Consider the following 25,796-nt stretch of genomic DNA (forward strand, 5'->3'; position numbering starts at 1 on the left):
ACCTTTTCATGTTCTCTGTATATATAAGTATCTTCTTACTATATATTCCATTCTATGCATGCGATGAAGTGGGCTGTAGGTCACGAAAGCTTACGCTCAAATAAATTTGTTAGTCTCTAAGGTGCCACAAGTACTCCTGTTCTTTTTGCTGATACGGACTAACATTGCTGCTACTCTGAAACCTGTCATTATACATACAGTGCATGACCATCGCTACATGACACAACTCCTCATCTCTAAGACGATATTATGGAGATAGGAGAACAAGAACTTTGCAATTGTTAAGGCAGTTATCAATAACACAGATACACTAGCCCAGGGGTCAGCAACCTTTCAGAAGTGGTGTGCCGAGTCTTCATTCATTCACTCTAATTTAAGGTTTTGCGTGCCAGGAATACATTTTAACCTTTTTAGAAGGTCTCTTTCTACAAGTCTATAATATATAACTAAACTATTGTTGTATGTAAAGTAAATAAGGTTTTTCAAATATTTAAGAAGCTTCGTTTAAAATTAAATTAAAATGTAGAGCCCCCGGACCGGTGGCCAGGACCCAGGCAGTGTGAGTGCCACTGAAAATCAGCTCACGTGCCGCCTTTGGCGCACGTGCCATAGGTTGCCTACCCCTGCACTAGCCCTATACGGTTTCTCCTATACAGAAAGGGTGGTATATTAGAATCGATACTAATAAAAACTAGTGGAAGAGTAAACAAGAGCCTTGGTGATCTATACAGCAGGGACACATTACAGTTACAACCTTGTGGTACTGTTGCCACTCAGAAGCAAGTAAATATAATCTTCCATACTCCAATAAATTGACCGATTCCCCCCTTTATTATGCTAATTGGCTAACATAATGCCTAACCTTATATTCCTGCAGAGTATAGAGTACACAACCATGAAGCCCATCAATATTTATTAAAAAATTAGCATGACAAACTTTTTTTGGCAAGGTATAATTAAAAATTCTGAAAATATTAACACATTATAAATACAGTGATTGAAAAGCTGTCTAAATGCATTTAAAGTTTCACATCCACTGAGTTCCAGAGAAAAGTGGCAAATAGGCAATCTGTTAAGGAATCCGTTCTGCTGTGAACACTTGAGAAGCCTGGCGGCGAGCCTTAAAAAGAAAATTAGATGCATTTAGAGAACAAAAATATCATTCAGAATATACCTTATGCAATTGTGAGCATTAAGTAATTTCAAAATATTATAAATTAGTTATAATTTTTTTTTAAGTATTAAATAACTTTAACCTAGAGTTAAGGTTACCTATTTCCTTCCATTATAAACCTTGTTTGCAGTTGCTTATAACTTTACTAAACTTTAGACATTCACGCTGAAGTTTTTCCATGCTGGGTGTCTACCTTAAACTAAGGGTTTAAATTTCAGCTGAAAAAATGAGATTAGGGAAGTAGTTATTTTGTCCATATTAAAAAATTCATATAGCCATTTTGTTGAGAAGCTCTAGCACCTCCATGTGGAGGGGGGTACCTGGTGTCAACAATTGTGTCTTTTGTTAGGGATCAAAAAGTTCACTCCAAATTTGGCCAAGTTATAAACCTCTGAAAAAATTGTTTACAAGTGCTCAGCAGAGACCTATTAGAGTTCTAAATACATGGAGCACTGCATCATTAATGGTCTGGATGATGGGATGGATTGCACCCTCAGCAAGTTTGCAGATGACACTAAGATGGGAGGAGAGGTAGATATGCTGAAGGGTACGGATAGGGTCCAGAGGGACCTACACAAATTGGAGGATTGGTCCAAAAGAAATCAGATGAGGTTCAACAAGGACAAGTGCAGAGTCCTGCACTTGGGATGGAAGAATCCCAGGCACTGCTACAGGCTGGGGACCGACTGGCTAAGCAGCAGTTCTGCAGAAAAGGATCTGGGGATTACAGTGGACGAGAAGCTGGATATGAGTCAACAGTGTGCACTGGTTGCAAAGAAGGATAACAGCATATTGGTCTGCATTAGTAAGAGCATTGCCAGCAGATCGAGGGAAGTGATAATTCCCCTCTATTTGGCACTGGTGAGGCCACATATGGAGTGCTGCATCCACTTTTGGGCCCCCCACTAGAAAAAGGATGTGGACAAATTGGAGAGAGTCCAGCAGAGGGCAACAAAAATTATTAGGGGGCCAGGGCACATGATTTATGAGGAGAGGCTGAGGGAACTGGGCTTATTTAGTTTGCAGAAGAGAAGCGTGAGGGGGAATTTGATAGCAACCTTCAACTACCTGAAGGGGGGTTCCAAAGAGGAATGAGCTAGGCTGTTCTCAGTGGTGGCAGATGACAGAAGAAGGAGCAATGGTCTCAAGTTACAGTGGGGGAGGTCTAGGTTGGATATTAGGAAAAACTATTTGACTAGGAGGATGGTGAAGGATTGGAATGGGTTACCTAGGGAGGTGGTGGAATCTCCATCTTTAGAGGTTTTTAAGGCCCGGCTTGACAAAGCCTTCGCTGGGATGATGTAGTTGACGTTGGTCCTGCTTTGAGCAGGGGGTTGGACTAGATGACCTCCTGAGGTCTCTTCCAACCCTGATATTCTATGATCTGTACTGATCATGCTTCAGCCCACGGCTGCATGGATCGAACAGAACTTTCCCTGTAATTGCTCCTTCAACACTTCTGAGAACTGCTGTGGCTGGCAACAGAACTGAGCAGAGACACTGTCTCTCCTAAGCTATCAATATTGCCACTGTTGGGAAGGATGGATGAGAAAGCAACCTGAATGGAATGCAGAGGGGCAGGGGAATGGTAGGACCTAAAGAGTGAAGAACAGCAGAGTGGGAGGGGGAAAAGGGACAGAGATACAGGGGAAAAACAGTCTACTCCAGGGATCAGCAACCTTTGGCACGCGGCCCATCAGGGAAATCCACTGGCGGGCTGAGCTGGTTATCTGCAGCGTCCGCAGGTTTGGCCGATCGCAGCTCCCACTGGCCGCCATTCACCACTCCAGGCCAATGAGGGTTGCAGGAAGTGGCGACCAGCACATCCCTCAGCCCACGCCGCTTCCCACAGCCCCCATTGGCCTAGAACGGCGGACGGCAGCCAGTGGAGCTGCGATCGGCCAAACCAGCAGACACTGCAGGTAAGCAAACCGGCCAGGCCCGCCAGCGGATTTCCCTGACGGGCTGCGTGTCGAAGGCTGCCGATCCCTGGTCTATTCTAATCAGAGAACCAGGAAGTGAACCTAGGAGTCATGAGACTATACTTCTCTGCTGTCAGCCAATACCAGTGTGAAACATGTTGGTGATGTGTGTCTCATCCCCCATTGGTTTACACATAAAACAATAACCTATTGCTACAGCCTTAATCTTAGTGCAGATAAGATCTAATTAAATTATCTTAACAGTTTGAATTGGGTATGCTATGCTTTGTTTCTGAGAAGCGCTCAGTATTCTTTTGGAAAAAATGCTGTATACATGTAAAGTATTATGTACATACACAAAGCTGCAAGCTTCACAAAACTGAGTTAGGAAACTGTTTTTAAGAATGGTAGAATTAGTATAAATATTTTGGTCTTGAATATTCCTTTAAATTAGAATTACAAGAACTTGAACCACATGAGTACAAGAATGTGTACTAAAGTGTTTTAAAGATCTTACTTTTATTAGTGAAGAATAAACAGAGGGGCATTTTGTTTTGTGATGTTTTGCTGGAGTGTGGGGTGTGGAAACAAAAAAAGATCACAATACACCCAGAGTGGATATTCACAATTGAAAAAGACGAACGGTTAATTCTGTTATGTTTCTGTGTACAGAGTTAAGAGTTGGTATGGCAACCCCCATTTTTTCATGTTCTCTGTATATATTCTCTGTGTAGTGTGTGTGTGTGTGTGTGTGTGTGTGTGTGTGTGTGTGTGTGTATAATACACACATACACGCGATATAGATATAAGATACAAGATATCTATCTGTCTCTCTCTTCCTACTGTATTTTCCACTGCATGCATCTGATGAAGTGGGCTTTAGCCCACAAAAGCTTATGCTCAAATAAATTTGTTAGTCTCTAAGGTGCCACAAGTACTCCTCGTTCTTTCTGCTGATACAGATTAACATGGCTACCACTCAGGAACTTTTCTGGAATACTTACAACTTTCTCCTCTGGTGAGAGCTCGCCATCTACAGCCACTATTTGGTACTGCTTATCTTTTAAGCTACCCACAAATTTCCGAAGTAGTTTGAGACTGGTATCATCACTGCTTTGTTTTAGCAGTTTCTGCATTTCATGCGATGGACATCCTGGGTCAAATATTAGTAAACATAATGTTCTATTCTTCCTCTCTTCTATTCCAACAATAGTACGGCTATGCCCTAATTTCAAAACAAAATAATGACAGTAAAAACTCGCATCAGGGACTAGGACTTATTTTATCTCTTTATTGCTACAAGTCCTTTGGCCAAGTAAAGAATGAGAATATTTTATTTAACAAACTATTTGCCAATGAAAAGTAGATATCAAATCAGTTCAAACCCCAAATCTGGCCTTCAGTTGACTGTAACAATTTTAATCCTATGGGAATCTTATTTTATATATTTCTCTTTTCTTATAACAAATAAGATCAACAGGAAATAAATTGGAAAACTTCCTGCATATAGGGATGAAGGAGGCAGAGAATATGAAATGTCATTTGAAATAATACCATGTTATACAAATGTAATAAAATTCAATACAAGAGATCAAGAAACTAGTACAGATTATGCTGACCTTGGTGCTGCATGTAGATAGGTGGTTTGGGGGTACACACAACCTTTGAACTGCCTTCTCTGTTTGAAGAATAATAGCTCAAAACCCATTCAAATAAACGAGGGTGGGTACCCAAGGGGCCAGTTGACTTGTGAAAGTCAATGATTTGACACCTACAGGAGATTTAAGATGAAAAGCCAGAGTATTATATAGTAAGTCCAGGTTTTTTGTCTGTTTGAAAATAATGGTTTGTAGTGCCTTGTCTTTATTCTGTAATGTCAGATACACTTATTACTGCCTTTACAAAAATAGCACTAGCAGTAGTTTCATAATGGTGTGGAACCAGAAAGAGATACAGACCCTGCTCGTCTGGAATGGCCTGATGACAGTACAGCCAGATACCATCATATTATGGTTAAAAAAAATATTAAAACTAGAGAAAAAGCTATACTTAAGAAGCAATGTGATTTCTATTGCCCAAAACTGGGAAAAAAATTATCCTTTTGGTTACAAATGTTCTATTCTTGGTCTCAGCTCAAAGATAATTTGGGGAGTTTGTGAAAATCCTTTCACCTTCACCCTGAGTTATACAAAGTAGCAGGACTACATCACACTTTAAGTTTGAGCAGTAAATTGAGAGACATGCAAATCAATAGCTGCACTTCAAACTTTTTTCATAAGACTAGACCTCAATTAGGAAGAATGGCTGTGAAATTTTTATTGAACGTGAAGCTTTAATTAAAGTGACTTTTATACATAGGCAGTATGAAATTTTACTAAGGCCCCGTCTACCCTGCCACTTAAAGTCAACGCAAGTTATGCTGCTCAGGGGTATAAAAAATACACACCCCTAAGCGATGCAACTCGCATAGACTTAATACAGTGTCTATACCGTGCTATGTCAGCAGAAGAAGCTCTCGTGTCAACATAGCTTCCATCTCTCATTGAGGTGGATTAATTGCATTGATGGGAGAGTGCTCTCCCATCGACTTATTGTGTCTTCACCAGACCACTAAATTGACATCGCTGCCTTGACAGTGCCGTAGCGAAGACATGCCCTAAGTTTTAAACTGAATAACTGCCTGCAGATCTAAGCAGATTCACAAATTGTGTGGTGCTTTAACTAAGGGCTTGTTTACACTACAAAATTAGGTCAACTTAACTTAGGTCACCCTACAGCCACCTTAGTAATTCAATCATCTGTTCGTGTCCATACTACCCTCCTCCTGCTGGTGAAGCACATCCTCATCAGGAGCACTGATAGCCAAATGAGGGGTACTGACAGCCTCAAGGGGCTCACACCTTGAGCGCCCATGCACCTCAGGGTGACAGCCCCAGCTATGAGCTTAGTACTGGGCTCAATTTCACAGCCGTAAAATTGACACTCTCACCAATTTCATGCTGTTAGTGTCTCTGCTCTACAGGGCTCTCGGCTTGGACAGCCTGGTTTCCAGCTGGGAGCTCTGCAAGGAGCTTGGGCTCTCAGAGCAGGTAAGCTGAGCTCACAGCTGTAGCTGTGAAACTGATAAACTGTAAGCCCTCCACTGGGCTCAATTTCACAGCATGGAGCCTACCAGCCATTAAATTGACATTCTTGGCAATTTCACAGCTACAGCTGTGAGCCCTAACAGCCACTGTAAGTAACAGTGTCTACAGGGACACTGTGTAGTCCTAACTACACCAACAGAAGGGCTACGCCTTGAGGAGGTGGGGTTATTATGTCGGTGTAGTAGGGCACTTACATCGGCAGAAGCAAGGCTGTAGTGTGTACACTGACATAATTAGGTCAACTTAAGCTGCTTTATGTCACCCTTACTCTATAGTGTAGACTAAGCTTCAGTCTTATGTGTGTTTAAAGATCAGTCAAGTTTAAAGCCAATGAAGTTGCATAAGTTATACAGCTCCAAAAGCAGAGTGCCTGGTTCTCACTCTCACGGAAAGGAATTTAAAATAAGAAACCAACAGCCTAAAGTGGTTTGAGTGTGCAGATATACAAAACATAGCATATGTATAGGCTAAGAATTTTGGTGCCTCGACCAAAGTTGATGTGAAGAGAAGAGACATAACTATGGTCAATTAGCAGCTCTATAATTATAAGATTAGACAAACAATATAGTGTACTATCATGTGTTACTGCTTGATATGTTTAGTTTGGAACCGAAAACATCCCTTATTCTTAAGAGATTACTGAAATTCTTCACGTACTTTAATCTGAGACTGGTTAACAGAGAATAAATTTCACATGCTCCTATCCATGCCTTGGTACCATGTAATCTATTGCAGAAGTGAGATGCTCCGTGAGGATCAAAACCTTCTTTCCAAGCATCTTCAATCATGGACTGAATTTTTGGAATACTAGGAATTAGAGTAATATCTGAAATAAAAAAAGCAACTTTTATGTTGCTGATACAATCAACTGAAGCAGTCTCTTATTGCTAAAAGTGAAACTAAGTCTTAATCAGTGTTTCATTTATAAAAACAGGAATGACAAAAAGCTTTAATATATTACAAAAATATAGTTCTATTTCTAGCTCTTAACTCTCAAATATTAATTTCAGTTGCGTCTCCTTCAGTACCCAGTCGTCTCGTCTCAAAATTTGTTCCTGAAAATTTGTAGAATACCTGCTAACAATAAAGAAAGTATTTCATAGATATCGCTAACCTATTAAGTATCAAAGTTTACACTCCCTGATTTCTAATTAATCAGAATGTTCTATACAGAAGTTAACATTCAAAATGGTAACTCACTGTACATACCTCTCAAACAGTCATTATACATGCCATTCTGCAATAATGAAGAAAGCAGCATTTGAAAGTTCCTGTAGCCACAACCCCAACCTCTGTCTCCCAAAGATGAGTGGAAGTGATCCACTCCTGTAGAAAGCCATACACGCCTTACATCTTTGATTTCATTTTGATAGTACCTGCACAGTGCTTCAATGACTCCTAAAAGATAAAATATAAATTTTAGGCCTACACAATGCACAAGTTAATATTCTGTAGGAGCAGTTCTCTCTATCTAGGAGCAGGTTGAGAAATAAGAGACAACACACGTCAGAACTGATGAATGATCGTATAGCAGTAAGTTAAATCATGAACTTGGGTCATGTACAGACATTAGACAATCTGGCCATTTCATTTCTCTCCCACATACATCATAACTTGATGAATCAATATATTTCTGATAAAAGCTCAACTGGATTTTGAGAATGTCTGTGGCAGCCACATCAAGTGCCTTTTCCAAGATCAATATAGCATCACTGCCTGAAAATATATACCTATGCTGTTAATTGGTCAATTGTGAACTACAGAAGTGATACAAGGGATGTGACTAATTATGACTAATTGTGTGACAAGTAATTCCACAGACAATGCTACCACTCTATCCCCATTATGTTATCTCCTTTCAACCATGAACACCTTTATGGACACTATCGGTAATCCTCTCACACTTTTCAGACCCTCACTTTTTAAGACAGTCCTTGAACAATTACTCACCAAGCAACATTCCCCAAAGTAATGTCCAATAAAACAGTGGCACAGAACTCAAACTTTCAAAAATTAGAAAAGCCACTTATTGTGGTGTGTCAAGTCTTTTCTTGCTGCATAACAATAATATTCTTGGAAGTAGCTTTGCATTCACTGGTGCATTTAAGTGCCCAAAGGCCACATACAGACTAATTTGTTGTTCTGCCATAAAAATTACCCTCAAAGTTTAAAAAGCATTGCAGTTCACCTTTAAGATCTCAAATCTTTAAGTACCAATTTGTTAATTCCAATTAATACAGGTGGAATTAAAAGCTAAATTTTAACTATCAAGGCCTGAATTGAAGTTTCTGTAAGCACTAGTTGCTAACTATAGCTAAGGTAACAAAACCTTGAACTCTGGTTTTGGCAGGCAAATAAAATGAATGGATTTTCAATTCCTTTTTTTAAAAAGCATTGGTAATTTTTAATACACTTAACACATTGGAAGTAGCTTGGGATCTAAACTTTAGCATATTAAATGCTATCTGAATTATGTACTAAGTAAATGTCTACCACTGAAGAATCTTTTCCCGGGCTCTCCAAGTAGGAAGAGGGCTGTATTTAACTAGGAACAGTTTGTATTGAAGTTGTCACCAAAAGAATCATTGCTAGAAAACAAAAGCTGACAGTAGGATAAACTTTCAGTGGCATAAAATGCAGGGAAGTGTTAAAGAAAAAATATAGCCGAGTATAAAATAAGCCATTCTGGTACCATACTGCTGTCTTATTGCCATCATTGGTACATACTGTATCCGTGATACTGAACAAGCAGTACACTGTCTTCAGAAGAAAGTGAATGTTACTGGTGACAGAAGGTTAAATAAAGAACCTTATGGAATTAGCTGAACATAAACAGAAATGTAAGTGACAACTGCAAAAAAAAAAAAAAAAAAGAAGAAGGACCTGAAAATGTAGGGGAAATTCTATTAAATCATGTGCAATCCAGACAAGCAGGCGGAGAGCCAAATGGACAGATCAGACAGTAAGATTCCTAATTTTTAGGGCCTGTGACAAAGCTCTGTCCTTGCCTCCGTGGGTCCCATGTTTCCTGGCGGATTTCGCTAGCCTCAGGGGTTCACTGTGACCCTCCACCTAACCCTTCTTTCTCTAGAGACAAGGGTCACAGTCTACTGAGCCATTTTCATCATAAGCCAGCAAGGGAGGTGAGGAGAAGTTATCCTTCCTTGCACAGTCTCTGTTGTCTCCCAGTCTCAGTGATTAATCAGGGGGCAAAGGTGGGGGGGGGGGAGCCCGGGCCCACCCTCTACTCCAGGCTCCGGCCCAGGGACCCTAATAGTATCAGCTATGGTAGCTGACCTTTTAGAAACATGACATGTACAATTTCCTGGGCTACTTCCCCCACAGCAGCCCTCACTTCCTCAAGCTCCGCTTCACCCTTACCTCAAAGCCTCCTTCCTTGTGCCTGATATGGTGTGTACTACTCAACCTCTCCAACAGCACAACTTCCTCCCACTGCAGACATGCACACCCACCTGACTAACTGGGAGGCTTTTAACTAGTTTCAGCCAGTCCCTCATTGGCTTCAGGTGTCCCAATCAACATAGCATTCTCCCAGCCTTCTGGAAAGTTCTTTATTGGCCCCAGGTGTCTTAATTGACCTGGAGCTGCTTCCATTTCACTTGTCCTGGTACCATGGATTTGTTTAGCCTGGAGCTAATATATCTATCTCCCACTAGTTTTCTATAGCCATCCGGCCTTGCCCCGTCACAGGCCATCGATAGCAGAAAGACGGGAATAAACAAGTAGTCAGGCATATGCTGGGCTCTACTACATTAATAGATAGTACAAGTATCTAGGGATATCCCAAACCCCTGAATTAAGACTAAACCCCTCTCTAAACTATCTAGCTCAGGTTCTCAACCTGTGGCTCAACCAGCACAGAGCTGCAACCCATGTGACATCCTCAGGGTCATACAGGTAGTATTCGATGCGGCCCACAATGGGAAATAGGTTGAGAGCCACAGATCTAACTAAATACATGGTACAGAAACTGAGGTGAGCTACATAGTAGTAACTAGACAGAGTGAGAAGACCAACTACATGAGTAATAACAAGAACATATTAGGCACAACAGCATTCATAGCAATACCATCAGGACTACTTTTGGTCTCTATGAATCTGAGCTGAAAAGATGAAAGGATCCATGCTCCTCCAGCAACACAGATTAAATACTGACCTGAGGTTTTTGTTTTCCCATCATCTACACCAAAAGCCAAAGATTCCATCATGTCAGCTTTTCTCTTATGATATTCAGAAGGCGACATCCTTCCCCTAGCTACTTCCCTTTCCATGTTCTTTAGTGACTGCTGCTTGTAGCCTCCAGAACTATCCAAGCCATATTGTCTCTGTTGAGCACAAAATAAGAATAATTTTAATGTGTTTCTTCCTGCCGATTATCATTGTGAATGAAAAAGAATGCAATTAACAGGTATCGTTGTGAACAAATTAACAATGATTTGGAAATGCTCTAAACGTGGAACTGATTCTGCCATGTGGCATTTTGTGCTCTACTGCAGCTATGTCAACCTAGAACTGCCATCAGTCTGCCAGAAAGCGCCTTTCTGAGGAAAGTGTTTGGCGATTATTGGTCTCTAGCATACAAAAATAAATTGCAACACATGAACATAATTACTGAAATTTTTGATGATTTAAATTAATAAAGCCTACCATTTTTATGAGTTTTCATTGAATGTGGACCTCTCAAACTCCCATTCTCAAAGGAATTAATTTTACATTCATACTATATTATGCGACAGCTACTATACCCAGACATGACATAACTACTTAATGCAAATAAATAAAATTAAATAATAATACTTAACATGTATCTAGTGCTTTGCATAACCAAAGCAGTGTATAGACATTTAACTAATTAATTTTCAAAACATCCTTGGGAAATGATTCACATTTCACAGTTGGGTAAAAAGTGAAATGACCTGCCCAAAGGCCACACACCAAGTCAGTAGCAAAGCCAAATTTAGAACCCAGTACCTACTGACTCCCAAACTGTGTCCTTTTCTCCAAGACCATACTAGCTTCTCAATCAAAACAGTTGAGTTTTTTCTTTTTATATAATCAAATTTCATTGGTCAAAAATTTGTTAACAGTGATGTGGTAATGACTGAAGCAATGAACCTGCTGATAGTGCTGCTTGACTACAGTTTCTTGAGTTAGATACACAGTAGCTATGTTCAGCCCACTCCAAGCCAGACCTTGACTGCTTTTTATTATATCACTAGTCACGTATTAGAATTTATTCTTACACTATAGATAAGAAAAGCATGACTTTCTCTTCATATGGTACAAAATACACTGCACCTATAGTACATCACATCTGGGATACTACCAAATTTAATCATTTCAGGTTCAGCTCTGCCTGCATAATATTTATCACAGCGATATATAACTATGAAAAGTAAGACAATTTTATCACTCACGGAGAAGGGCTCCAAGTCCCACCTTATTCAAATTAATCTGAGTTATAATATGAAGTTATTCAAATAATATAAAGTTTCTATTATAGCTGTTCAGTTTGTTATTATTAAATTGCTAGCAAATTGTGTCAGGAAATTACCAGGCAAAAAATGTGAAAAATAGCAAGATACAACAGCAAGATACAAATAAAGAGTTATGTGAGAAACTAAACTGAGAATGCACAAACACAGCTCCAAGATACTCAGTTTGTGGTCGCAAAATATTTCAGTGGTACCATTTGGATGCCATGGCAAAATTTACAGTACCTGCAGTTTTTGGAATTCTCGCTCTTGTCTTGCTTCTTCTAATCCTTGCTGTCTGTCTTCTTCATTCTGGAGCTGCTGAGCCAGTTCCAGATCACTTAAACTTCCACCTACATTTATATCTACTAGTATCATTTTAAAAGAAAAGAAGATGTATGCACGTTTCAATAAGTTGACATAAAAATATGTATCTACCTATAGCAATGTGTTTGCATATACACAGATGTGTAGAGGATGAAATGGTGAATGCTAAGGTTAAAATGTTTGCTTTCTGTATACTGACAACAAAAGAATTAAAGCAGACATTAGGCTTTGTGTAGAGTTCAGTTTTGAGGACCTGGAAGGGTATGCCCTGGACAGCTATATCTTGAACTGTAAGGGACTCTTGTGAAGCTAAGGCATCTGTGGATTTGGGTTATGTCTGGACGATAAACCATGTGAACTGAATTTGTCTGGAAGTTAACTAGTGTTTCTGTGTTTTTTAGTGATTGCATTGATAGGAAACATTTGAGTGAACTTAACTGTAGGATAACTCTTTTTGGGAAGGAATTCCCCTATTTTACTAAGTTGTTAACAAAAAAAATTAAACAGAATTGGTGTAGGTGTGATCTAATGCTATGGAGGATTATGGGCACTGTTACCTGATAAACAGCACTTGTAAACACTACCAAGGAGGCATCTTCTGTGTCTGAAAAGAATCTCCTTTCGTTTGCTTGAGAGGAGCCCCAGTCTGTTGGACCTTACTAGTTCCAAAAGACCAGGACTCCCACAGACAAACTTTATCAGATCCATGACAGGTTGGGTGGGATGGACTGGACTGAAAGTGAGAAACAAGAAACCTGAGGTCAGGGACTGAACGGGGAATCTGTTAGAAGGGTACAGAGCTAGGGAACCAGAGAGACCCATATAAAAGGACAAAAATAACTGGTCAACCAGCACCTACTCTTGGCAGAAAAGAACTGTGACTTTACCATAGGAAACCTACATATGTGAAATTTAGAGAGAGAGAGAGAGAGAGAGAGAGAGAGAGAGTGTGTGTGTGTACTTGGAGTAATACGTTCTAGGGAGTTGGAAAAAACATGAGGTAAGCAGAGTTTTTTTAAAGTGTCTCATTATAAATGCTTTAATAATGCCTAACACTACATCTGCTTAGTGGTTCCATAAAAAGATAGGTTTCAGAGTAGCAGCCGTGTTAGTCTGTATTCGCAAAAAGAAAAGGAGTACTGGTGGCACCTTAGAGACTAACAAATTTATTAGAGCATAAGCTTTCGTGAGCTACAGCTCACTTCATCGGATGCATTTGGTGGAAAAAACAGAGGAGAGATTTATACACACACACAGAGAACATGAAACAATGGGTTTATCATACACACTGTAAGGAGAGTGATCACTTAAGATAAGCCATCACCAGCAGCAGGGGGGGGAAAGGAGGAAAACCTTTCATGGTGACAAGCAAGGTAGGCTAATTCCAGCAGTTAACAAGAATATCAGAGGAACAGTGGGGGGTGGGGTGGGAGGGAGAAATACCATGGGGAAATAGTTTTACTTTGTGTAATGACTCATCCATTCCCAGTCTCTATTCAAGCCTAAGTTAATTGTATCCAGTTTGCAAATTAATTCCAATTCAGCAGTCTCTCGTTGGAGTCTGTTTTTGAAGCTTTTTTGTTGAAGTATAGCCACTCTAAGATCTGTGATCGCGTGACCAGAGAGATTGAAGTGTTCTCCAACTGGTTTTTGAATGTTATAATTCTTGACGTCTGATTTGTGTCCATTCATTCTTTTACGTAGAGACTGTCCAGTTTGGCCAATGTACATGGCAGAGGGGCATTCCTGGCACATGATGGCATATATCACATTGGTAGATGCGCAGGTGAACGAGCCTCTGATAGTGTGGCTGATGTGATTAGGCCCTATGATGGTATCCCCTGAATAGATATGTGGACAGAGTTGGCAACGGGCTTTGTTGCAAGGATAGGTTCCAGGGTTAGTGGTTCTGTTGTGTGGTGTGTGGTTGCTGGTGAGTATTTGCTTCAGATTGGGGGGCTGTCTGTAAGCAAGGACTGGTCTGTCTCCCAAGATCTGTGAGAGTGATGGCTCGTCCTTCAGGATAGGTTGTAGATCCTTGATGATGCGTTGGAGAGGTTTTAGTTGGGGGCTGAAGGTGATGGCTAGTGGCGTTCTGTTGTTTTCTTTGTTGGGCCTGTCCTGTAGTAGGTGACTTCTGGGTACTCTTCTGGCTCTGTCAATCTGTTTCTTCACTTCAGCAGGTGGGTATTGTAGTTGTAGGAATGCATGATAGAGATCTTGTAGGTGTTTGTCTCTGTCTGAGGGGTTGGAGCAAATGCGGTTATATCGTAGCGCTTGGCTGTAGACAATGCATCGAGTGGTATGATCTGGATGAAAGCTAGAGGCATGTAGGTAGGAATAGCGGTCAGTAGGTTTCCGATATAGGGTGGTGTTTATGTGACCATCGCTTATTAGCACCGTAGTGTCCAGGAAGTGGATCTCTTGTGTGGACTGGTCCAGGCTGAGGTTGATGGTGGGATGGAAATTGTTGAAATCATGGTGGAATTCCTCAAGAGCTTCTTTTCCATGGGTCCAGATGATGAAGAGGTCATCAATGTAGCGCAAGTAGAGTAGGGGCATTAGGGGACGAGAGCTGAGGAAGCGTTGTTCTAAGTCAGCCATAAAAATGTTGGCATACTGTGGGGCCATGCGGGTACCCATCGCAGTGCCGCTGATTTGAAGGTATACATTGTCACCAAATGTGAAATAGTTATGGGTCAGGACAAAGTCACAAAGTTCAGCCACCAGGTTAGCCGTGACAGTATCGGGGATACTGTTCCTGACGGCTCGTAGTCCATCTTTGTGTGGAATGTTGGTGTAGAGGGCTTCTACATCCATAGTGGCTAGGATGGTGTTTTTAGGAAGATCACCAATGGACTGTAGTTTCCTCAGGAAATCGGTGGTGTCTCGAAGATAGCTGGGAGTGCTGGTAACGAAGGGCCTGAGGAGGGAGTCTACATAGCCAGACAATCCTGCTGCCAGGGTGCCAATGCCTGAGATGATGGGGCGTCCAGGATTTCCAGGTTTATGGATCTTGGGTAGCAGATAGAATACCCCAGGTCAGGGCTCCAGGGGTGGTATTTCTCCCTCCCACCCCACCCCCCACTGTTCCTCTGATATTCTTGTTAACTGCTGGAATTAGCCTACCTTGCTTGTCACCATGAAAGATTTTCCTCCTTTCCCCCCCCTACTGCTGGTGATGGCTTATCTTAAGTGATCACTCTCCTTACAGTGTGTATGATAAACCCATTGTTTCATGTTCTCTGTGTGTGTGTATATAAATCTCTCCTCTGTTTTTTCCACCAAATGCATCCGATGAAGTGAGCTGTAGCTCACGAAAGCTTATGCTCTAATAAATTTGTTAGTCTCTAAGGTGCCACCAGTACTCCTTTTCTTTTTTCATAAAAAGATAAACTGTGATGGTTTGCAGTAATTGTAATTTGTGAGAGTGACCTTTAAAAGGGAATTATAGGGTTTTACCTCTCACTTACTGACTAAAGTTTAATGTAACCTTAAGTACAGAGTTAATAGTGACATTTTCCTAATAAAGTACTAATTTTTCTTTCACAAACCTAGACAAATGCTTGAAAAATTATTTTTCTTGATTTGTTTTGGTACCCATACGTAAATATAAAAGAAACACACTATTTAAAATACTTTTGATCAATACCAAGTTTTGATCTTTTCATGTACCTTCTGAAAAGCGGTATTCTTCTAAGTGCAAGTCAACATGTTCCTGGAGAATCTGACAGTCTGCACAGACAAGATCACACATTGGACATTCATATAGCTGTTGACCATTTCCTGTATTTAAAGAAGAACTGATTTAAATGTGATGAACAATGCTATTATTTGGTATTTCATATGAGAAAAAAAAAGCAGTTGACAGTATATATTCTTTTTTCCACCAAATGCATCCGATGAAGTGAGCTGTAGCTCACGAAAGCTTATGCTCTAATAAATTTGTTAGTCTCTAAGGTGCCACAAGTACTCCTTTTCTTTTTAGTGTTCCTTAGGACAACATTGGGATCTCTATGATCTCTATCTCTATCATGCATTCCTACAACTACAGTACCCACCTGCTGAAGTGAAGAAACAGATTGACAGAGCCAGAAGAGTACCCAGAAGTCACCTACTACAGGACAGGCCCAACAAAGAAAACAACAGAACGCCACTAGCCATCACCTTCAGCCCCCAACTAAAACCCCTCCAACGCATCATCAAGGATCTACAACCTATCCTGAAGGACGAGCCATCGCTCTCTCAGATCTTGGGAGACAGACCAGTCCTTGCTTACAGACAGCCCCCCAATCTGAAGCAAATACTCACCAGCAACCACACACCACACAACAGAACCACTAACCCAGGAACCTATCCTTGCAACAAAGCCCGTTGCCAACTCTGTCCACATATCTATTCAGGGGATACCATCATAGGGCCTAATTACATCAGCTACACTATCAGAGGCTCGTTCACCTGTGCATCTACCAATGTGATATATGCCATCATGTGCCAGCAATGCCCCTCTGCCATGTACATTGGCCAAACTGGACAGTCTCTACCTAAAAGAATGAATGGACACAAATCAGACGTCAAGAATTATAACATTCAAAAACCAGTTGGAGAACACTTCAATCTCTCTGGTCACTCGATCACAGACCTAAGAGTGGCTATACTTCAACAAAAAAGCTTCAAAAACAGACTCCAACGAGAGACTGCTGAATTGGAATTAATTTGCAAACTGGATACAATTAACTTAGGCTTGAATAGAGACTGGGAATGGATGAGTCATTACACAAAGTAAAACTATTTCCCCATGGTATTTCTCCCTCCCACCCCACCCCCCACTGTTCCTCTGATATTCTTGTTAACTGCTGGAATTAGCCTACCTGCTTGTCACCATGAAAGGTTTTCCTCCTTCCCCCCCCTGCTGTTGGTGATGGCTTATCTTAAGTGATCACTCTCCTTACAGTGTGTATGATAAACCCATTGTTTCATGTTCTCTGTGTGTGTGTATATAAATCTCTCCTCTGTTTTTTCCACCAAATGCATCCGATGAAGTGAGCTGTAGCTCACGAAAGCTTATGCTCTAATAAATTTGTTAGTCTCTAAGGTGCCACAAGTACTCCTTTTCTTTTTACATTAGAGGAATGTTTCTGCTGGAATGATCTGCAATGTAATAGTTAATGTTGAAATGTAAATAGTCATCTTCAGGTGTGAGAAAGACTCTAAGATAGATGGGACAGTTCATGTCTCTCAGAAGTATCATTCTGGCTATCTGAACATTCAGGCAGTCAAGAGAGCATTGATTTACACTCGGTTCATTTTTCAAGGCAATCTTTGCTTCTATAAAGACTAAAAATAACTTACGAAAAAAAGACAAAAATGAAAGCTGGATTCTAAAGCTCATATCTACATCAAGGGATATGATGGCATATATAGCAAATCCTGCAGTCATGAAATAACTGGCTACATAAGACCTTGAAATGCTTACAGCTCCCACTGCTCACCATACTCTCAAACATCAGTTTGAAACACACACAACTGGAGCTATTGACTGGACATTGGAACATATGTAAAATGTGACTTTATAACACACAAACATATCACTGTTCCTTAGTTTCAGAGTAGCAGCCGTGTTAGTCTGTATTCGCAAAAAGTAATACATCCGATGAAGTGAGCTGTAGCTCACGAAAGCTTATGCTCCAATAAATTTGTTAGTCTCTAAGGTGCCACAAGTACTCCTTTTCTTTTTAGTGTTCCTTAGGACAACATTCTAACACTGAAGACAATAATGTATTGTAGTCATTCCAGACACTCCTAAAAGAATCACTTCCTGGCTGAGATGCAAGGACTAAACATATTTGAAGCTACAAGAACCTGAATATTGGTGTTCAGAATAGAACTCCATATCAACTTTTAACTACAGCATAACACTTTGACTACACTGAAATTAAGACTTGGGTGCCTAGATGCTCAGTGAGCTGTAGCTCACGAAAGCTTATGCTCTAATAAATGTGTTAGTCTCTAAGGTGCCACAAGTCCTCCTTTTCTTTTTGCGAATACAGACTAACAGGGCTGCTACTCTGAAACCTTCTCCACCTTTGTCCCTCTTCTTTCCCAGGCTCATGCTGGGCACTGCATCCACTTCAGCTTCTATGGCTTTCTGAGCTCTCTTCCTCAAGCTGAATGCCTTTTTCTTCTCACGCATTAAGCGTGCATAAATAGCTTAATAGTTTCCGGTCAAATAAGTCACTTGACTCTGTCAACTTCTGGATTTTTTTTTTTTACGGTCATTAGTTTATACATCAAATAGCGAGATAATTTAATCTGTCAGACACAAAAAATCCTTATCCTTTGTTACCACTATTATGTATTCCACATTTTTGTATGGCTAAACAGTACCATAACCCCAATGAAGTGTTGTTCTTAGTATTCGGATACATACACACCACCCAGGGCCCTCAAACAGTCACGTCCATGCGTAGCTTTAGGCACCACGGTGCCTTCAGCCATAGTCAAGCAGACGCAGGAGCATTGGGGCAGGGGAGCCCGTCTTGCCTGAAGTGACTAATTGCTAAACGCTTGTCTACACGTGGGGCGGAGTGTAGACACGCGCAGCTGCACCCGGCACGGAAAGGCAGGCTACGTCCACACTTGCCCGAGCCTCAGGGAAAGCTCGGAGGGGGGCCCGACTCTGCTAAAGACAGCCGCGTGGGCGGCACAGCTCGGGCGCGGAGCGAGCCGCGTGTACAGGAGGGCTCGGGGGTATGGGGCTCTCGGCCCCACTGGCTGCTCGGGGGCGTGCGGAGCCGGGCGAGGGGCAGATCTACGGAGCCCAGGGGCTGCCCGAGAGGAGGCACGGCAGAGCAGGGGGAGCCGCACTCACCCGGGGCCGGCGGGTCCAGGAGGTGGCCGTGCCGGGACCTCAAGTGCGCCTCCACCTGGCGGCCCGAGGCGCCGGTCTCCCCGCAGACGGGGCACTGGGGCGGGCCGCCCGCGGGGGCAGGGCCCGGCTCCGGGTGCGCGCTGTCCACGTGACCGCGCAGCTCGTCGGAGCCGGGCGCGGAGAACGAGCAGAACGGGCAGCGAGTCTCGCGCTCCAGGTGCGCGCGCAGCAAGTGGCGCCGCATCTCCAGCTCCGTGCGCAGCGCCTGGCCGCACAGCTCGCACAGCAGCATGGCGCGGGCAGCCCGCGGACCGGATCAGCAATTCCCGCCGGGCCGGCCGCTGTTGGTTTCCGCTTCAACTTCAAGTTAAGCGCAGCGCATACGCGGTAGGAGTCGTTCGGCCGCCTGTCGTCATGACATCACTAGAACCGTCACCCCACCCCGAACCCCAGAACTTCCGGTTTGGAAGGGTCAATTTGTTTTTTTCCTTCCCGCCTGCGACCAAGGCCCGCCCCTCCCCGCGAGATGCATGATGGGATTTGTAGTGTTTTTGAGGCGCCGCCACCACGTCATTTACTCAACCTCGCTCAACCTCGGCGCGCAAGGCCTGCTGGGGAGGAGGGACTCGGCGGCGGGGCTGAGGCCGCCATTTTGGATTGCGAACCTCTCTGGGCGCCGTTCTGCGCTCCGGGCCTTTCTGAGGCAGCGGGAGCCGCCGCCGCCTCGATGGGTGAGAGGGCGATGGGGGAGCGGGGGGTTTCGTCCGCCCCGGCCCGGGTCTCCGGTGCCCGTTACGGAGCTCGGTGGCGTCTGTCACCTTCCCCCGGGCGGCGGATCGGGCCCTTCCCATCGTTTCCCGGGTAGCGCCCCGGCGCTGGGACCGGCAGCGTCACGCCCCCGCGGGACTCTCGCCCTTCTTTGGCCGTCGAGGGCGCTCAGCGGAGCAAGAGCTGGCGTCCCCGGCAGGCCCTAGCAGCTGGGTCTCCGGACAGGTGACAGGAGGGCGACCCGGGCCGGGGAGGTGGCCGGGCAGCTGGTGCAGCCCCGCATTGGTCGTAGCTGCATGTTTCTTGGGGCCGTGCTTAGGCCGGCCGGCCCCTGAGACCCGGCCCTGAGCCGGAGCGTGGTCTCTTCCCCTCCCCTCCCCTCCTCTCCCCCCCGCCCCTGCGTTTGGTCCCTCATCCCAGGTCAGATATGGGGCTTCAGTTCCGGAATGATAAACCCTTTCCAGGCCTGTTAGAGACGAACACATTGATTTAAGCATAAGCGTTCGTGAGCTACAGCTCGCTGCAATACGGACTAACACGGCTGCTACTCTGAAACCTTTCTAGGCCTGTTTGCAATATTGTCTGTTCCTCAGTCAAGGGGCTTTGCAAGCCTAAGGAATGTAACGTCACTGCTCCTTCTTATTTCAGTTATAGAGCCTCTTTGCTGCCTGCTTTCTCGAGTCACTGGCCCTCACCAGGGCGTTTGGGTGGACTTCGTATGGTTTGAGTTAGAAGCTATATTTCAGAAACATTTCCAGTCAAACCCGTATAACGCCACAAATGTACAGGACTGAGATGGGGGAAATCATGGGTATAACCGTATGCCTAGGAACCCGGTTCTGGGTGTCATTCTGCCAGGAGCTGTACAGCCAAAAAGCAAAGATGATAGTGTCTGTCTCAAAGATCTATGCAGTGTTTTTATAGCTGTGTTGTCTCCAGGATATTGGAGAGTCAAGGTATGTGAGGTAATATCTTTTATTGGACCAACTTCTGTTGAACATATTGAATCTATTTCCACATGTTGAGTATCCTCACACCTTCTTGTCAACTGTCTAAATAGGCCATCTTGATTATCACTACAAAAGTTTTTTTTTCTCCTGCTGATAATAGCTCATCTTAATTCATTAGCCTCTTACGGTTTGCATGGCAACTTCCACCTTCTCTGTATATACGCTCGAATAAATTTGTTAGTCTCTAAGGTACCACAAGTACTCCTGTTCTTTTTGAGCTGAAGAAGAGCTTTGTGTAGCTAGAAAGTTTGTCTCTTTCATCAGCAGAAGTTTGTCTAATAAAAGATGTTGCCTCACCCAATTTGTGTGTCTGTCTCAAAGAGTTTATTTTCTAGTTGACAGATGCAACAGACGGACAAAACGGCCAGGTTGGTGGAGTGATGAGGTTACAAAATGAACAGAGTTCAGCAGAAAAATGGAAACTTGATAGTGGCCTGAATACATTAATTAGCAAAAGCCTGGGCAGAGAGGTTTTTATACCTCTTCTTGAGAAACTTGGGCTTTATTGTTGGTGCGAGAGAATTCCACATATGAGCGCTTACTGTGGTGCCTTGAGCATCACCTTTGGGTGGTTAGTCACTTTTCAGATGAATTTTTTTTAATTGTGTGAAAAAGGTGCCACCTTACTCAGCAGATCTCCTTCTGTGTGTTCAATGTAGTTTGATTATTTCAATAACAAATATCAGTCCCTTTCAACTTGGCAGAGTGGCTGCAGCTAAGAGATGAGGGTGGGATTTTAATTTTTTTTGCACATCAATAGAAATTTTAACTATGTCACTAGTTTAAAACTATTGAAGGCAATGGGTTAGAACAGATATCACTGACCTTAATTTGGTCTCTGCAGAACTGTTATTAGTTACGCATCAGAAGGAAAGGACCCACGTTGATACTTGGATCCAAGGTTTTTTGTCCAGTGGGCATTTAAGAAAAACGAACTTGTAAACAGAGTACAATTAGCATGTTTAGACATTAACAGATAGTAAACATCAATCTGTCACTTTTTACCTTAAAAATGCCCTCACTTTTGTTGTATTGTTAGCTTGTTGGGTCAGAGAGGGAGAGACAATCTCCCATGCCTGTTTAGGAAATGGTAGGCAATAATCAGCACTTCTGATTTCACTTGGAAGGCAACTTGCAGTTCATTTACAGTGTAATATGCTTTTTCCAGCCAACCTTCCTCATAAGGCTGGCAGCTTCATTTTGCAGTAGTTGAAGCTTTTAAGTGCCTTTCATAATTAGTCTTGGATAGAATGCATTGCAATAGTCTAAGCTAGAGTTTACAAAATACAGGTACTAAGTCACTATATTCTCTCTTTTGGGCATTTTAGCAGTGTTCAAAATGGGCTAGGCCCTGCCCACAAACACAGGAAGACACAGCCTGTTCTCCAAAGATTCATAATCCATTAGAAGGCACTTAAGTCTCTCAAAATATAGATTTTTGGAGGGTAAAAATCACATTGTTTGTTTTTGTTATAGACACGATGACGAGCCCAGGAAAAGATAATTATAGAATGAAAAGTTACAAGAACAATGCACTCAATCCTCAAGAAATGCGCAGACGGAGAGAGGAGGATGGAATCCAGCTTCGGAAACAAAAAAGAGAAGAACAAGTAGGTTTCTAACAATTAAATGTAATAAGCATGGTTGTCAATTGAGAGCTTTCCATTCATAAAGGTCTATTTCTACATAATAGTCATATAAGCAGGCTGATTTTTCGGTAGCTGTAGTTTGGTTTCTAGAAGAAAATCAAGACGGTAACAGACATTTTGTTTACATGTAAAAAAATTAGGAGCAGTCTGCTAAAGCATAAATATTACAATTGAGGGTGGTGTATCTCCAATATATAAACAGATACAGGAAGCTAATAGTGAAATAGGTGGGTAGGTATATTCAGATGATGATGGTAAATATTTATATTATGGTAGTGACCTGTTGTGATGTCAGTTTGGAAATGAATTTTTTTCTTTAAAGTTTCTCAGTGAACTGCATTAAAATAATGTATGTGAATTTTGGTCAGTTAATTTGTCATTTAAAAAGTAATTTAATTTATCTAATATGTAACGGCCAAAAAGAGTACATCTATAGCTACCTGAAATGTGTGAACTCTAAATAGTGCAGGAAAATTAGCACAGCTAATCAAAGAAATGGGTAGATAAAAAATTGACATCCTAGGACTTCGTGAAGTTAGATGGAAAGATTAAGGTATGATAACATCTGGAGAAAAAATAGTGTTATATTCCAGTGGAACCAAACATGAGAACGGTATAGAAATAATCATGAATAGTGCTGCAAAGAAATCACTTATGAATATCAGATAAGCTACTGGCAGCTAGATTCCACTTTCAGCACATTAAGTGCACCATAGTTCAGGCATAAGCTCCAACAAACGATGTAGATGAAGAGGACAAAGAGAGATTCTATACAGAATTGAATGATGTAATGAAAGAAATACCAAACCACAATCTTGTCCTGGTTATGGGAGATTTTAATTCCCAGATCTGAAATGAAAGAAGGGATTGGGAAACAGTCATCAGCCCACATACAACTTGAACAACGACAGACAGTGGCACAAGACTTCTTTAATTTTGTGCTGAAAACAATCTTAGCATCCGCAATTTTTTCTTCCAATGTAAAAACGTATACAAAAAGACATGGATTTCATCAGATAGCCGTACACAAAATGAGATTGACTTTATCTGTGTTAGAAGTGGAAGACATCAGTGTTAGACACGAGTATTCGGAGGAGCAGATATAGGGAGCGATCACTATTCACTGAAAGCAAACATCAAATTGAAGTTTAAAGCACTTAAAAAGAAAGAACACAGACTGAGATTATTCAATACACAGAAACTACAAGATTGCAGAATACGAAAAGAGTACCAGATAGAGGTCAAGAATAGGTTTGAGGCCCTTAAAGATCTTGAAGAAAACAAAGTTGAAAAATACTGGGATCTTTTCAAAACAGCTATGCTAGAAGCAGCTGAAAAGATAAGAAAGAGAGGAAGCAATAATGAAATGTGGATCTCAGAAGAAACATGAAAAATTATAGACAGAAGAAGAAAACAAGACTCTAGTACTACAACATGCGACTGAAGAAACAAAGCAAACCTACAGGAACCTTGACAAAGCAGTAAAGAAACAATGCGAAAAAGATAAGTGAAATTGGATAGAAAGTAAGGCTAGTGAAGCTGAAGAAGCATGGGAAAGAAACGATACAAGAACAGTCTACACGATCTGAATTTTGATCTATATCCTGTTTCAAGAAGTGTCCCAGTGAAAGGGAAACAAGGAGAAATTTTGAAAACACAGGGGGAACAAGAAAATAGATGGGTGCTAAACCAACTAGAACCAACTACAAGACTGGAATTTAACAATGATAAACCATTAGACCTAGATATAGATGTATCTGAGGTAAAAATCGAAGAAGTAAAAAAAGCACTGCGGAAGCTGAAAAACAACAAGGCACCTGGTTGACTGCATTCATCCTGAATTGCTTAAGTAGGGAAGGGAAGACGTGGAATCAGTCATCTGTTCTTATCCCCATACATATTTTTCAATGTTTTTTTTCTAACGTAATAAACAACAAACTTCCAAGGTGAAGCCTCTAAGGCACCTCAGCTCTTTCTGAATTACCAATACTGCAGGGGTGTTTGGATTTTTCTTTTTAAATTCCTAAAACTTTATTTTAAGATCCCCAGTTTCATGGGTGATTGGGGAGAAAAAGGGAGACAGTATATAGTCATTGTTAAAATTCAGGTTTTTTTGAAAATTGAGACATTACTATCACTCATCCTAATGTATATGCTTTACTGCTTCATATGATCAACGTTTTCTGTGAAGTTTCTGAGAATTGTTGAGAGGTTCCGATGACTGCTTTTGGAAACTTACTTTCTTCAAACTTATTAAAAAAAAAAAAAAAAAAAAAATCTGTAGCAGTTCATCCCCTCTATATGCTTTGCATATCTATCCCATATATTAAAATAACCACAAAACAATGTAAAATTTGACACATTTTTCTTTGTTTAGTTATTTAAGCGCAGAAATGTTTCTCTCCTGGGAAATGAAGAGTCTATGGTAGAAAGCCCCATCCAGGATCCTGATGTCAGCTCTACTGTACCTATTCCAGAAGTAAGTACTACATAAATACAATTAAAGTATTTTTACAAATGTGCTTAAAACTGCAAACAAGATGCCATTTTTACATTTTTAGGAAGAAGTTATTACAGCAGATATGATGCAGATGATTTTCTCTGATGATCCTGATCAACAGCTCACAGCAACACAAAAATTTAGAAAACTGCTTTCTAAAGGTAAATCAGCATTTTATGTTTTTTTTATGCTGCTTTCTTTGTGTTCATATAACAAGTATTAGTCGCATTGAATTTATATATCTTTAATTTGTAACTTTAAAAAAACAAACAGATCCTGCTGGAGCTTCTAACTATGTTTAAATCAGATGAGTAGTCTCATTCATTTGGATATAATGGCTAAACACAAAAAGATTCATTACAGTAATGTTAAGTCTTTCAGATAAAGCAACAAAAGCAAGGACTTTATGATTAAAGGGGGCTAGGGCAGTGATTGCACACTTACCAATACTCATTGCAGTGCTTGAATTCCTTGAACAATTTTGATTCAGCTGCTAATGTAAAATACACTTCCAGTTTATTGTAGTTGGGATTGTGGCGGATACCATAATGGCCTCTGTCTCTAATAAATGATTTGTTCCCTGAATGAGAAAACTAATTTTATTTGAAGTTACAATTATGGTAGGAATTTCTTGAGAACTGTGCTCAGTATTGTATGTTATGTTTATGATGTAATTTAAGCTGTTGGTTTTCATTTTCATTAGTGCAAATAACCTTCTTTTTTCCCCTAGAACCTAATCCACCTATAGATGAAGTGATACAGAAACAAGGAGTTGTGCAGAGGTTTGTGAAATTTCTAGAGCGGAATGAGAATTGCACTCTCCAAGTGAGTGAATATTACTGATATTGACTTAGGTTTGGAAATGGGGAAAAAACTCAGAAAACAAAACTGGGGAGAATATGGTTTTAGAATTGGATTTAGTAATATGTGGCCA

General features: G+C 41.5%; 2 protein-coding genes across 7 annotated transcripts in view; one reads left to right on the plus strand and one right to left on the minus strand.

Annotated features, from left to right (window-relative positions):
- Positions 1–896: 896 nt before the first annotated feature.
- On the minus strand, positions 897–19,448 carry ZUP1 (zinc finger containing ubiquitin peptidase 1). 6 transcript variants are annotated; one of them, XM_038398004.2, is made up of 9 exons: positions 18,936–19,448; positions 15,740–15,850; positions 11,984–12,102; positions 10,420–10,588; positions 7,452–7,640; positions 6,900–7,068; positions 4,716–4,867; positions 4,101–4,321; positions 897–1,120 (listed from the first exon to the last, which is right to left on the minus strand). In XM_038398004.2, exons 1-9 carry the CDS (start codon positions 19,225–19,227, stop codon positions 1,073–1,075), a joined length of 1,470 nt encoding a protein of 489 aa, XP_038253932.1. In that variant the 5' UTR covers positions 19,228–19,448; the 3' UTR covers positions 897–1,072. The 6 variants fall into 6 exon arrangements, with proteins under 6 accessions (XP_038253932.1, XP_038253931.1, XP_043366806.1 ...); XM_038398003.2 differs by having other exon boundaries at positions 11,984–12,105; XM_043510871.1 differs by lacking the exon at positions 4,101–4,321 and having other exon boundaries at positions 11,984–12,105.
- Positions 19,449–19,508: 60 nt separating this feature from the next.
- The window catches only part of KPNA5 (karyopherin subunit alpha 5), a 28,631-nt gene continuing 22,343 nt past the window's right edge, over positions 19,509–25,796 (plus strand). Inside the window, exons 1-5 of the mRNA XM_038398009.2 lie at positions 19,509–19,666; positions 22,190–22,323; positions 24,740–24,841; positions 24,924–25,023; positions 25,593–25,687. Coding sequence (XP_038253937.1) covers positions 19,663–19,666; positions 22,190–22,323; positions 24,740–24,841; positions 24,924–25,023; positions 25,593–25,687 — 435 coding nt within the window. The 5' untranslated portion in view covers positions 19,509–19,662. The remainder of the gene's footprint in view (positions 19,667–22,189; positions 22,324–24,739; positions 24,842–24,923; positions 25,024–25,592; positions 25,688–25,796) is intronic.

The sequence above is a fragment of the Dermochelys coriacea genome, chromosome 3, assembly GCF_009764565.3.
Source record: "Dermochelys coriacea isolate rDerCor1 chromosome 3, rDerCor1.pri.v4, whole genome shotgun sequence".
Lineage (NCBI taxonomy): Eukaryota > Metazoa > Chordata > Testudines > Dermochelyidae > Dermochelys > Dermochelys coriacea.